General features: G+C 29.4%; 1 protein-coding gene across 13 annotated transcripts in view; it reads right to left on the reverse strand.

The window, feature by feature from the left end:
* CalpA (calpain A) overlaps positions 1-15,104 on the reverse strand; it is a 93,932-nt gene that overhangs the window by 3,899 nt on the left and 74,929 nt on the right. For 7 of the 13 annotated variants that reach the window (XM_087153088.1, XM_087153089.1, XM_087153094.1 and 4 more), the window contains 7 exons: positions 12,529-12,664; positions 10,366-10,380; positions 6,184-6,242; positions 4,712-4,780; positions 4,270-4,348; positions 2,086-2,199; positions 635-693 (listed from right to left, as the gene is read on the reverse strand). In XM_087153088.1, the coding sequence (XP_087009214.1) occupies positions 635-693; positions 2,086-2,199; positions 4,270-4,348; positions 4,712-4,780; positions 6,184-6,242; positions 10,366-10,380; positions 12,529-12,664 (531 nt within the window). The remainder of the gene's footprint in view (positions 1-634; positions 694-2,085; positions 2,200-4,269; positions 4,349-4,711; positions 4,781-6,183; positions 6,243-10,365; positions 10,381-12,528; positions 12,665-15,104) is intronic. The other 6 variants (XM_043051893.3, XM_043051897.3, XM_071184450.2 and 3 more) reach the window with 1 other exon arrangement.

The following is a 15,104-nucleotide window of genomic DNA, read 5'->3' on the forward strand; positions in this document are numbered from 1 at the left end:
GTGAGCTAGGTTAGGAAAAAGTAGATGTTTTATTCCTTTTAGCTTCGCACAAAAATTTATTTTATTTAGTTGTATATCCAGTGTAAAACAGCCGAAACATGTAGCGTAATGCAGATCTGGTTGTAATTTTGAATCTAACCTAAAAGACCAAGGAACCGATAGTCATGACAGACTTGCCTTTCTAGAGGGCGTTTGGAATGAAAAAGTAGTAATAAAGGAATATTGTGTATGGAACTTTTGATTAACCACTTAACTCATTTATCTGTTGTTTTTTTTTTCTACCCACTGTACATTAGTTTTATGTAAATTTACCCCTAACAAAAAAGTTAAATTATTAAGTTAAAATTTCAATAAAAAAATACTTATTACAAAAATCCTTATGACGATCATTCATCATTACCTCGCTTGTATTTTGTTGAAAAATTGATAAATTTTAAGTTAATAAAAAAAATTTCTATCATCGCAACAACAAGCAGGATTTCGATGTATTGAGTTTTTGTGGAATACATTCACTATTTTCTTAATTAAACTGAATGTATTAAATAGGCAATAAGGTTAATTTTGTCCAGAAGGCGTTTTAAGTATACAAAACTCTAGATTTATCTTTGGCTATATATTTATAGATAACACTCACCTCGTCTAATGTAAAAGTAGCTCTCATCGTTTTACGAGGATCCCGTTCTTGGAAAGTTTCTGAAAAAAGAAATAATGCGTCATTAAATCAAAAGAGGTGTTCGATAATTGCTACTACTAATAACAGGATGATTCAGTGCTGTGTTAATAGATTCAGAGGAGAGGATCCTAATTATGAACATCCTGTTCGTGGGCATTTGTTGGTAATTTAATTTATTTAAATCATCATAATTGTAGGTTATAATTAATATCGATAATTGTATTCAAACAGGCTGGGAAATAGCTGTTTCATCGCAATTTAATGCCTTAAGCGATTGCTTCAACAAGCTCGCCAAATCATTAAATTACAATAAAACCGCAATTTTTGAACCTATTTGAATGCAGTTTCTTACAAAAATTTGTCGAAAATATATAATTAAATAGTTTAGATGCATAAAAAGTACCAATTCAAATACACAGGAACTAGGGAAGTGCAGCTAGCGGCGCATGATGAAATTTCAGGTTATAAGTTGCTATGCGATTCTATAATCCTTAGAGGAACGTTATACAACGACTTTTCGTCGCAAATTTTATTTCTTTTCCATAAGTAATTTAAAGTATAGAAAAAGATAGTTCAAGCTAGAGTAAGCAATGAAGTTTCAAATTGCGAAAAGGATTTTTCATAATGAAAAATTATGAGAGGATAACTTAGGATTACGCAATGAAGTTCTCTTCCAATAAATTGTTTGCATTTTGATATTTCGAAATTTTTTTTCAGCAATTGAAACTTCGTGACTTAATGTTTGCTCATTTTCAAATTATTTATGGAAATGAAATAAAATTTGCGTTAAAAAGTTTCTTTCGCGTTAAGAGTCTCTTAAATTAGTGACCTCCCGATCTCTTGATGTTTGTTGTTGCTTATTCCATTCACCAATGCCAGCAAACCTGCTTGAAATCAACCTACTTTTTAAGGCAGAAGGTGCCATCTATATAGCCACGAATACTACTTCAGTCACACACACGTCACATCTCGTTTTACAGGGAGGACCCGACCATAATTGTGACTTGAACCATAGAACGACCCATCTCCAATTTAATACACTCAGAGAATTGTTATGGGAACTTGGGGGACTTTGTAACTCCGACAGATTTAACGCACACAGTCACAATTTAGTACACTGCGATTCTTCGCCCGATGAGATTCGAACTTCTGTTCTCACGAGCCCACCGTCCTACCTACCAGGCTATCCCGGCATACAGCTGTATTGATTTACTCTTCTCGTTCGAAAATTCTCGTCAAAATCAAAACCTTACAAAATTATATCTAAACCGTTATTTGCGAGGTTTTTATGTAACTCATTTTAAGATGGCTAATTTGAGTATTGATTGTATCAAACACTGCTAAATTGATTTTTTTAAAAAGGACTAAAACATGTAATGGCTTGAGCAGAGTTTCTTCTAAATGAGACTTACCAATCATAGTCTTTAATTTGACGGCGCACGTAATGAAATCGTCAAAAGTGACTTTTCCTTTCTTTCCATAACGCAGCACCAAAGCTCTCAGAACATGGAAATTTAAGCGATAACCTGAAAACATAATTTAATCTTAATTTCTTTTAAAGGTACTTAAAGAACTTCACTTTATACTCAGTTAAATTTCATTAAAAACAAATCATAACAATACATTACAAACTATATTACTGTCTTAAAAATTATCGATTCACACTTATGATTCAAATTCATCTAAAATGAATTCGAAGTGTATCATTAACTACTGAAAAAACAGTCAAAAAATCAATCCATTTTGCACTTTTACTTAAGCTTCCATGCGCTGTCGTATGTAATATGCAATGTATTTAGATGCTACGTATTTTTACGTTATGTTGACGTGATTTACGCTACAAAGACAAAGCTACAACCACGCTGTTTATAGCTGCTAAATGTTGTTTTCTGTTTAAGCAGACCTTCAAACTAAAAAAATGGGCATTGATTGCGAATTTGATAATATGTAATGATGAAATTTAGAAATGAATCGTGCTATATATTACTACTAACTTACCCGTGTAGTTTAAAGCAAACTACTGTAAGTTATGGTTATTTGTGGACCTCATGTATAAACTAAATTTCTTCAATCTTCGACCACAAATTTACATAATAAGCTTCATTCTTTATCGCTGAATTCATTAAAATCTACGACATTTTTCTACTCACAGAACAGCAGTTTTACCTAGAGTCGTATGCCACTGCTTTGTTGTCCAAGTCCATTGTATATCTTTGTTTTGATTTTGTGATCAAAGTTAAAATGATATTCCACTACGTTAGCTTCGTTTTAACTTCTTTCGTTCCACTACGTGTTTAACTTCTTTTTTACGTACAAACTTACGTAAGGGAAAATAAGAATTTTGTAAAACATATTTTCCCTTTCGTAATTTTTTTTTCTTTTTTCGGGTGTATGTGCAATTGCTTAAAACGTTACGTACGAAAGCTAACGTAAATCTGCGAAATATCCCTATTATCAAAAACGCATTTCAAGTTAAGTACGTCGGAAATTTTGCTAAATGAAACGAACACAGCAATATATTTATTTGACATAAATTTTTAAAAAATCTGAGCAGTCTCATATTAAAATGTTTTTTAGAAAGATGATTTTTTTTAAAAAAAATAAAATAATTTGATTTTCAATGATTTGATGATCAATTCAATGATTTAAAAACATCATTGAATCACCAACAAAGCCAGTAGTTCCAAATATTAAATTACACTAATGAGATGACATCACAGATATGAGCAGTGTAGCATATTTTCGAAATGGGGTATTCCCCAATATATCCGGCTCACAACGAGAAATATGGACCGTATTTAGGGCCTGATCTAGAAACGTCTCTTAACACAATATCAAGGGCCTCCTGGTCCTAACTTTAAAAAATTTACTTATTGTATATTTATAAAGTTCCTTTAAATTATTTATAACATCAGTAATATACTATATATTAGTAAATTTGAGCTTTTATCTCCTACAATTTTTGCTAACTCATAATTTTAACAGACAATTCTTAACGAAAAATAAATTATTTGTAACATTAATAATAGGGGCCCAGGCCCTAGGCCCCTCATCCCTTATGATAAATTAGGCATAGACAGTACTGAATCCTATGCCACCTCTTATTTAATATATTGCAAATACATATTTTAGTTTTTTAAATATTTTAATGAAAGACGAAAAACATATTTTGAAAAAGGAATTCAAATACTATTCAGAACTTATTCTTAAAAATTCAGTTTTCGATTATGAAATTTTAGACACTATTTTACTATTTTACACTTTGATTAAAAATTCAGGTTTTGATAAAGTTTAGATACTATTCGGAAATTATTATTAAAAATTCAGTTTTTGTTAATGAAGTTTCGATACTATTCCGAATTTCTCTTAAAAAATTCAGTCTAAATACTATTCATCCGAGATTATTCTAAAAAAAATTAGATTTTAAAAAGGAAGTTCAGATACTAACTCGATCATATTTTCAAACATTTGTGTAAATATTTAGTGATTTTGTGACATTGTATGAATGTCACTGAAATATTTTACAATTTTATTGCCACCGTTTTTCTAAATCTTAAAAGGAATATTTTGAAAAGCAACAAAAATGAGTTCATTACCAGCAGAATGTAAAGCTCCCCTCAATTCTATAGTATTTAAAGATCCTGATTGGTCCACGTCGTATTTCTTAAAAACATTCTGAAAAAAGAGAAAAAATATCCAATTAAGTTTTTTTTCAAAATATGCGCTATATTTAATTATATGACAAATAAAAGTTTTTTTTTATTTCATATCAAAAATTTTAACAATGTTTAGGTAACTTACATTTTTTCCTGTGTTAGATTAGTCACTTACATTTTTAATTCATTTAAAACAATTTCTTATTTTAACCATTGCCATTTGCGTTAATAAACATAAAATGTGAAAAATAATAAATGGAAAAACATGGGAATAATGTAAAAGTAAATAAGAAGTTATAAAATAACTAAGAATAAACAGAAGAAATTATTCTATAAAAGAAATAAAAAAAAAATAATGAATATTTTTTTGAAAAAAAATTACCTTCCATGTTCGAATATCCATCCATAAATTTTTAAATTCTTCTAATCCTAGTTTTCCTGATCTATCAACCTTTCAAGTCAGTTAAGAATTAATCAAGTAACAATACAAATCGCATGTTCGATTAAATATAATTTTTTATTGTAAGTACTGCAAAAAAATAATCATTTAATAATAATTTTTAGTAATAAATCATAAGCAGAGATGATTGTGCTCCGTGAAAAATTCGGATTTCCGGATTTTCTCGCAAACCGCGATCCGGAAATCTAAGTTCCAGAAGTTTCAAGAAATCTTCGATCACATCTATGTATAAAAATTTTTTGCATATTTTATTCAAAAATGTTAGAAACAGAATTTATACTTGGTTTCGCTTTCATTTGATAGAAAAATAAATGTGATTAGAGATAAAAGTAAACTTATAGATAATTATTCATTTAAATTATGCTGCATATAATTTATTTAGAATTTCATGTTTTGAAATTATCTATGATTTAAATTTATCAAGACATTAATTTTTTAAAGTGCGTCATTAATGATTTTGTTCAAGAAATTTTCAGGATTTTTGAGTTGGACTGACAATCAACCCTGCTCTAATTGAAGTAATAAAAAGCTTATATCATTATATAAAATTTGATAGTCATCCATTATGGGATAAAATTAATGGTCACCAGCAGCTATATGGCGGCGCATTACTAACCACATTGCCAGTACCATGCCCTTGGTTTCGAAATTGTTGATCCTTACAACTATTCTAACTATAATAAGTATCTTATCATTATACACTATCAGGTCAAAAGTACCCGGACACCCGGTTGTTGTGGTGGTGGAAGCATCATGGTGTGGGGGTGTTTCTAGTGGTTTGGCCTGGGCCTGTGGTCATGGTTAGAAACATTAACTCTGAGATGGATGTGGATAATACTGCACTCCCAACTCTATGGCAATATTTCAGGCCCATTTCTCTACCAGCAGGATAACTGCTCCATCGAGGATTGTACAGACGTGGTTTGACAAAATGGTTGCTCAAAAACTGAACTGGCCTTCTCAGAGTCCCGATATAAACCCCATAGAACACTTTTGGGATAAATTAGAGCGCAGATTACGTAGCCCCAGACAAATCCTCACTGCAAGCACTCACTTCAGCTATGATGGAAGTCAATTCCTATCAAAAACTGGTGGAAAGTCTTCATAGAAAGCTGTCATCGATGCAAAAGGAAGACCAACATCCTATTAATATGTGCCTCAGGACACTAAGTCCATACCTCTGGGTGTCCGGATACTTTTGGCCGGATAGTGTATTGCCACAAACTCTTTTTTTTTTTATTAGACTGCCAAACGTAGTGTTCACACCAATCCTGAGCCGATTTTAAATAAGATCGTTTTTCTCCATTCAAATGGCTGCAACATATAATGGTCGAGAGGATCAATTGCACTGGTTGTATAAATGGTAATGGATTGAATGATTAAAGAAAGGATACGTCCATCATGGAAACCATACTTCTGCAGACATCCAGTGAGAATCCCTCAAATTCGAACTCTAAAAACAATTATTGTCAAAAATTAACAATTTTAAAAGCATGAATCAAACTGAAAAAAAAAAGCATTCAGAATCGGAGAACACTAGATTTATAAATCGCATATACATTAGACTCTCGATATCTCAAAGTTGAAGGGAAGCTATGAAAATAAGGAGATAACAAGCACAGAACTAAAAATGTTCTAAAAAGTAGAAAAATATATTCCAAAATATTACTCTGAAAAGTAGAGTCATGAAACGTAAGACCATTAAATATGTATGTAATGATAGTTGACTATAAGTCCAAATAAAACATTGATAATTTTATTTTTAAAAGTACGGCAAAAATAATTGTGCATTTAATAGAAAAGAATTGGTTTACAATAAACTTATTAAGTGATTTTTCTCAAAAAAATTCAATTTGAAGAATTTGATTCAATTGAAGGTTTTGAGAAGAAATTCTTCGACATAGGAATTCAAATTAACATTAGGTGAATACTTAATGCCAAGGATAAAAATATTTTTGTATTGACATAACAAGGTTTTCGAGATATCGAGAGTGCACTGTACTTCCAAAATAAGGAAAATTTTCTCGATTATATAAAGGACTTAGTATTTTTATTTTCATATCGACAACATTAAAAAAAAATTTGTCAAGCGCAATTTCAGCCTTGCCCTGCAAATTTAGTTAGCATAATATAGCCTGTAGGCTATATTATGCCAACTATATTTGCCGCAGTTCAAGAGATTTTAAAGAAAGCAATAATAATGTATGAAAAAAATTATATCATTTAAGAATTTAAAAAGGAACATTTGATACTAAAAAAAAGAATTGCATGTAACAAAAATATAAGCATACACAAGATGAAAATAACTGCAATATTCAAGAACTTTGTAAGAAACACTTTTTCATACAAACCTCCAGACATATGCTGCTTGCTTTAATGTCATTTAGGTTATGAACAAAGCGTGATCTTTTCATTTTGAGACATCGCAAAGTTAACTGTTAACCGAACTTATATCAAAAACGTAAAATGGGCTTTAATTTACCAAGGCTGAACTGAACTAGATACACCAAGGGTTGCAATCAAGTTCGAACCTATTTATTTAAATCGAAATAAATACTGGTTTTGAAGCATGTTTGGTCCTCAAAGAAGCAGAGTTCGTAACGGAGCAGAATCCATTGAACATCTTTCCTGGTTTCAAAGATCAACAAAAGTTGAGGCCAATATTTACAGAGAGAAGAATTATATTGATATCCGTATATTAAAAATCCCTTTTTAACTAAATCATATTAGGTCAAATAAAAATTCAAATTTTATTTTTCGATTTATATGAAAACTTTGAAGGCCACAAATTGAGTGTTGGCAGGTCATATGTTGAGCAGGCCAGCTCTGCAGGATGAAATTGGTTAGAGAGCTACCTGGTGTAAACACTTGCCCATATATACACTTGCCATTTTTGAGATATGAACGGTGACTCTCCAGTTTTTCACCAGATGCCGATGCAAGTTGACTCGTACTTTAGCACATAGCTATTTTACTATACAAAGACTATTTTACTATTCAAAGACAACTTTTCATGACTATAGCTGTAGCCGTTTAATGGTTAAGAAAGTGAACACAGACCTTAGTGGACATCCTATATATTTTTCTATATCAGCTTTTAATGTATGAACAGCTAGAAAATCTTTTTTCAGAACAATCTAATGTAGAATTTTTGGATTGTTTTTTGGTCTGTCCAAAAACTTAAGATGTAAAGTCACATTTAACAATATTTTTTTAAAAGACAAACAAACCGTAATGCATAATAACTGCATCTATTAAGCCAACTACTTTTCTATGTTAGCTCTATCTACATGTTAGTAACTGCTGCTCATGCTGTGAAAAAATTCGCAAAAAATTGTGGCTTTGAAACTGTTGATTAAGTACTTGTTACCGAGGCAAATCTGTTATTTCAAGTAATTACTAATTTCTATATTTTAAGGTTAAGAATCGTGTTTTATTTATGTTCACGACTTATTTATAGTATTATTCTGACATTACGAACTTTCGGGTTACAATTCCCATTAGTATATAAATTTTCAGAACTGCTATTGTACACTGCGAAAAGAAAATGTGAACACCTTGAATAACTTTTGATCTAATGACTGGATTTCCACCGACTAAGACTCAACCTTGTTAGTTGAAGGTTCTAACCTTAAATGTACTAATTAACTAGGGCAGATACTTCAAAAATTAGACACAAAAACGTACTTATTTAATTCATTAAATATACAATATTTAAATTTCACCATTTAAATTAACACACTTTAAAATTATGTAAATGTTTTTTTTTCATTATTTAACAAAATTATAAAAAATAATAAATTAAAAAATTTCTCTTACATGGAAATACCTTTCGATAAGCGAGTTTTATAATTGTATGCAAAAAAAATTTCGATTTGCTTAAAAACTTTCCACAATATAGCTCAATGTGCAAAAATTAAGACTAAAAGGTTCAAACTTTCGACCACTCTCTACTAAAGTATTGTAATTTTATTTTCCAGATTGCGGCTACCCTCATAATTTGACGGTCAAAAAATGAATGTTTATTTATGAATTGTTGAATGTTTATTTATTAATGAATGTTTAGAGAAAGTACATGTTTGTGTCTAACGTCATAACTTAAAATATCGTGTGTTTACAAATTAATAAACATATTTGAGATTAGTCCTCGAATTATTGAGCTCTAGAAAGTAAAAATGCGATTATTTTTCAAAAGTTATTCAGGGTGTTTGACTTTTTATATTGCACACTATACATGTAATAGAAAAAAAAATTAAAAAAGACTTTACACAATGTTTTGTATTGATCGCTCTTATCAAAAATTAAACACAAAATGTGTGTATAATAAGGACCGAAAATAAGTAGGAGTCAAAATCTTACAGAATCACTAGTGTGGAAAATGTGATGAGAAACACCAAAGCCATTTAGATTGTCTAATGAAACTTGGGGGCGTTTTCAATAACGGCCATTACCTCTTTTCTGTTTCCTTCAGCAATCAAACGCGCTTTGATGTTCTACATCTTTCCTCCTTCTCTAGTTATTCGTTAGATTTTGATATTTCTTTTTTGTTTATTTCTTATTTTTTTAGTTATTTATTTGCGATGATTTACCCCTTAAAAATAGGTGTTGTTTTAAGTTTTCAACGTCTGCACATTATATCCACTTTAACATCATAATAACAAATAAAAAGTTGTAAGAGTTATAAAAAATCAGGCTAACATAAGCATCAATAAAAGAGAAGCACGGCGAGATCAAATAAATAAATAAAAATTTAAAAAAAAACAGACGATAATTTTGAAACATCTTGGAGTTTTGTTCCAGACAGAGTTATTTTTACCAGAGTGAATTTTAAATGGTTTTACATAATATTAATTTAAAGTGTTTTTATGTTGTTTTTTTATGATTATCTTATTTATAATTACTGTCTTGGCTTTGATTTTATGAATGAATATGAATACTTAAGAAGGGAAAGAATTGCTTGTGTGGAATTAAAATTAAATAAAAAAAATTTGACCAATGGGTAACCACAATGTGATCAAAATTTTTATTTTTTTTGTGTGGTTTTCTTATAAATATTTTTAACCTTTATTTACTTTATTTTTGACTATATATATTAATACATCACTTTACCAGACATTGAATGTAGTTATTGCGTTACTTTAACGACAGAATTTCACATTACTTCATGAATAGTCAATGAAAAATGGTTTACTCGAAATTACTATTTCATTTAACAGTTTTTGAAGCGAGCCTCACTATTCCGGCATTTCGAGTTTTAACAACAATTTGAATACCACAATTATTTGCGATATGATTTGACATTGCTCATGCAGTGTGTTGGTTGTGATTGTTAGTTGTGTTAGTAAAAAGCTTAATATTTTTTTCTGTAACCATCCTTACCATGCTCTTTTGTAGAAGTAGCAAATTCAAAAGGTGAGGTGGGGTGAAAAAAATAAAAACACAACAAATAAATTAGACATAAATAGATAATGAATTGAAACAAAACCATGCACATTGTAACAATAATGAAAAACAAATGTGGGTGTTTTGCAATAAAATTTCTATACATAATAAAGACTGTTTTCAACAGGGCCTACCTAATACCAAGAAAGCTGGAAGTAGAAACAATCAAAATTAACAATCAATAAATATTTCATTGCATAAAAATGCATTGATTTTTTTATAATTAAATTTAATATAACTATAGTAAAACAATTATACAAGCTGATTATCAAATAGCTTTGCTGGCTTTTTATTTCCTGGCGTGCATACCGTTCAAAATAACGCCCAAGAAGAATGTTAAAAAAAAAAAAATTCAGATTTTACGGTTACAGGATTTCGAAATTTTCAAATGGAAAAACTATTTTTATTGAAATGGGAAATAAAACACTTAAAATTAAGGTAAAACTATTTTCAGCGGAAAAGATAACAGCGCTTGGCAGAAATAAAAAAATAAAGTTTTGCTTTTAATAATTTTCGACATACTACCAAATCAGCACTAAAGAAAACACGACAACAAAAAACAAGAGTAAAGGGTTGTGATTTGTATTTTGCAGCATCGTGCTCTCTTCGTTTCTGTCTAGCGCCGCTACTATTCATGTTTAATATATCGCTACAAGTCCATTTTAAGTTTTATTGATTCTAAAGATATCATTTCGACAAAAAAAAAGTAGACGAAGAAAATAAAAATTTCACTGTACGCGTAAGAGTTGGGTAAACGTTTTTAACAGTATTCATTATCGTACTTTTATACAAAATAAAATTTTATTCTATTCCATTGAACGGTATGCTCGAACGGTATGGGAACCAGCTCAGCGGCTGTCCACGCCGTCTGACCTGGGTCAAAATTAGAAGTATTTTCCACCACAGAGAGTCACCCAAATGTCTTTTAAAACTGGACTAGTTGCTTGCCCGTGGTTGTTTGATATTCTTTAAGTATCATTTCTTCACTTAGCATTATGGGTCAGTTTTATAAATGGGTTAAACAGAAACCATCAATATCCAAAAAGTAGAGTTTTATAAAATTAATTATAAAAAAAACTATATTTAAGAAGTTATAATTTCCTGGTACTACCGCTTTCAAACGTATTTTCAAATTTTAATTATTTCTGGTTTAGTGTATCGACTTAAACGAAATTATTGGTAGCAAAGTCGCTTTCTGCTTTAAATAATGATTACATTAATTAAAGATTAATAGAGCAGTTACATTTAATTAACACAATTCACATAAAAAAGCTCAAAACACAAAATGAAGCAGTCATTTCGCGAAGCATTATACTTATCACACTATTTCATTATACTTAAATTATATAAGTTTTGTTCTTGTTTCAACAGATACTTTAAATTCATCCTCGACTTTTAATGATGTTTTTTAATATTTAATATAGTATGAAACACCCAATGCTATAGTAAATACTCATGCCGTTTTTAGCTAGAAAATATATACATACACAATAAAAAAAATTTCGTTAAATTAATAGCTCAACAGATTTATTTATTTTTAAAACTTTGTAAAGTAATTCAGTTTAATGAACTAACGCTATAAACATAAATTTTTTTTTAAAAAAAATATCGAAATACTGATAGTTAACTTTTTTTAAAAAATGTTTTAACTCATCATAATGTGATTATTATTATTCCCGACTAAAAACCTGAATAATTTGTTTTTTTAAACCTCTCACGATTATTATTATTTAAAATGAAATGTACTTAAATGGTTATTTTATAAAAAAAAAATATTAAATAATAATAGTTAAATTCAAATAAAAACGTAAACTCAGTGGCACGACAGCCCACAGAGGGCCAAGGCCTACGGTGCCCATCTCAGTTTTTTTGACCTTGAGCTCTGGGGTGCAAGAGCAGATGTTCCGGTCAGGTGGTCAGCCGAACGCGGAACCCCCAGTGTTTAGTTCCCAAGCATGCTTGGTACTCATTTATCGACCCACTGAAGGGATGAAAGGCTGAGTCAACCTTGCTCGGTCCGAGCATCGAACCCAGGATCTGTGGCACAGGAGTGCGAAGCTCTACCACTCAGCCACCAGGCGTCCAACCCTGTGAATGACTGTTTAACAAAACAAAAGTGTTATTTGTGTCCCCGAAGCCCTGATCGGGAATAAAGAAGAGATGAAATGAAATTCCATTCATGAAAAGTAATGCATATTATAAACAAAAATTCAGTATACCAGTTAAAAAAATGTTGAGAGTATTATGAAATAAAGCTGCATGTGGTTTAGTTTAAATATAAAAAGTGAGCGTGATACCTTTCTTTAGTGCAAAATTCAATATTTCTTGCAGTTCATAGCAATCGACTTCAAGATCTCCTCCGGCTATGGTAGCGAAGAAATCTTTCACTTCCTGTTCTTTACTCTCCTCCTCTTCCGTTTCTTGAAGTTTCACCTTCAAGAAATCATACTTCATTTTATTATTTTTTTTCTCAATGAAATAGCTATTAAAATCATTCACATGCCAACACACATTCTGAAAAACGACATTCGCTGAACAATAAATTAAATTGAGAGGATTGGACAAAGGACACCAATATTTTCACCCAAATGCATTAAAAACAATTTACGAGCATTTTCATTGGAAAGAAGTTGATGTAAATATTTAAAAACCGTATGAGCTTTTTTTCTTCTTTAGAGGGAGGGTGTTTCATTAAAAGCTCCAGAAACACAACATAGTTCGATGACTGGGCAATTGCTTTTCGAATAGAAAAATTGATTGATGATTATTTTCGAAAATTATGTCAACAGGTCAAGATGGTAGAGTTTTTATAAACTCTATTGATGTAAGTTTATTGCAAACTAATTTTTTTATGTTATTATGTTTTGCTATTTATGTTTGCTTAGTTATTTTTGTGTTGCTTTTAAAATAAAATCATCATTGCTGCATTTAGACCAACTATTATACAAATATTTTTATTAGTACTCTTTCTTTAGAACACATTTGATTCTAAACTTGTTATCTCGAAAACCCGCTATCTCAAAAATAATGCTACTTAGAGAGATATCGAAAGCATACTGTATAAACTGTTAGAAATTAAAACTGTATTTAGATTTTAAATTAATTCTGAAAACATTTTTAGGAACAAACCAAAATTTATACTCAGTTAATAAAGTTAATCAACAGCGTACATTATGAATCAATTTATAAATGCTTTGTAAGTAAGAGAAATTAAATGTAAAGAAAGAGTGTATTTTACTTGTAAGTTTCCCGAAAGCTTCCAAAAATAGAGCTGATTGAGAGAGAAAAAAAAACATTCTCATATTTGCAATCAATATAAAAACTGCATTCGAAAATAATTCATAAGGCAATTTTTGTTTTCTTTTAGTTAGAAGTAAAGATTTAAAACAAGAAATTAAACAAAAAATAATTAAGTTCTCACAAAAAATTATACATAGTATGCAAAAAGAATAAAAAATGCGTAATGAAATTTTACTTCGCAAAAAATTAATTTTTCAGGCATAAAAAGCATATTGGACTGCTTCCATTCCTATTTAAAAGTCTTTCTTTTTACATTTTTTATATACTTATACTAGTTAGAATTATAGTTTTATGTTTGCAACTAACAATAACAATTTTAAAAAGCTAATTATTTTTTTGAATACATTTTTTTCAAATATTAACTCATAAGCTACGGAAATTTTTTAGAATAGCATTTTTCCACATTTGATAATTTTTAATCCTAATTTCCACTTTTAATACAAATAGCTTGAAATACTATTGGATACTACTATTGAAACTTCGTGTAGGAATTAACGGAAAATATAAGAACATTATTTTTTATTATTTAGAATAAGCAATTGAGTTTCTTTTCAGATAATTTATATCATTATACTTTTTCATTCGAAGTTATAATAAGCACAGAACAATTTTTATGGTCAGGAAATTTTTTTTTTAATAAGGCCTTACGAACTTATATGCTTATACAATACACGTACAAAACTTATTTCATTGAGTATTTTTTCCCTTCCCTATACGTAAAAATTTTTAATTCAAAAGATTAAAGAAGTTAAATCACGATCAGCTTCTTCATCATGATCTTACATAAAAACAAAGTTATAAATTATATTTTCCATAGCAATTAAATTAATTAAAAAAAAATTTAAATTTTTTTTAATTTACAAATTTTTATTAAATTTTCAAATACAAAACGTAATAAATTCATTATAGTTGCAGAAAAACAAGGGATACTTAAGGGAAATGCGAATATAAAATAATATGCAAATGGCAAGCATTTTTGTTTTCATCATGAAAAAAATTAAAGATCACACAATCTTAATAACAACAAAATAATTGTAATTAAATAATATGCATGATGCTTCGTAATAATCACCCGTTTAAAATCCTTATAAAAAAATTAAGTACATTACCAGTTAAAATTGAATATTTGAATGGGAAAAAACACTTCTGAACCATGAGCAATCATTTATGCAATCGGCCATAACAAGCTAGGGATTAAAATAATCAAAAACCAGTTTTATTGTCTGGTGAGACTAGAATGTATATTAAATTGGTTTTAAGCAATTTTTAATTCCCTCTTTGCTCTTATGAGAACGCAATAGAACCATGGGAGAAACTTTTCATGGCAAATTCTGTCTCACCTACATTGGTATTTTAAAATTGAGAGAAAATGAATTCAGGTAATCCAAGTGAAAATCATAAAGTTTCAAATTCTGAAGAAAAAAATTTTTTTTTTCAAATTATCAAAATGCAAAAAAATTATTGCACGATTACTTGACGGTATAATCCTGCCACAATTTGTTTGCATTCTGATATTTTGAAAAAAAATTCGTATTTTTTTCAAAAATAATTAATATTTTTTTCACTAGATTTA

This window comes from Parasteatoda tepidariorum, chromosome 10 (assembly GCF_982258835.1).
Source record: "Parasteatoda tepidariorum strain Cologne lab strain chromosome 10, Ptep-v5.0, whole genome shotgun sequence".
Taxonomy (NCBI): domain Eukaryota; kingdom Metazoa; phylum Arthropoda; class Arachnida; order Araneae; family Theridiidae; genus Parasteatoda; species Parasteatoda tepidariorum.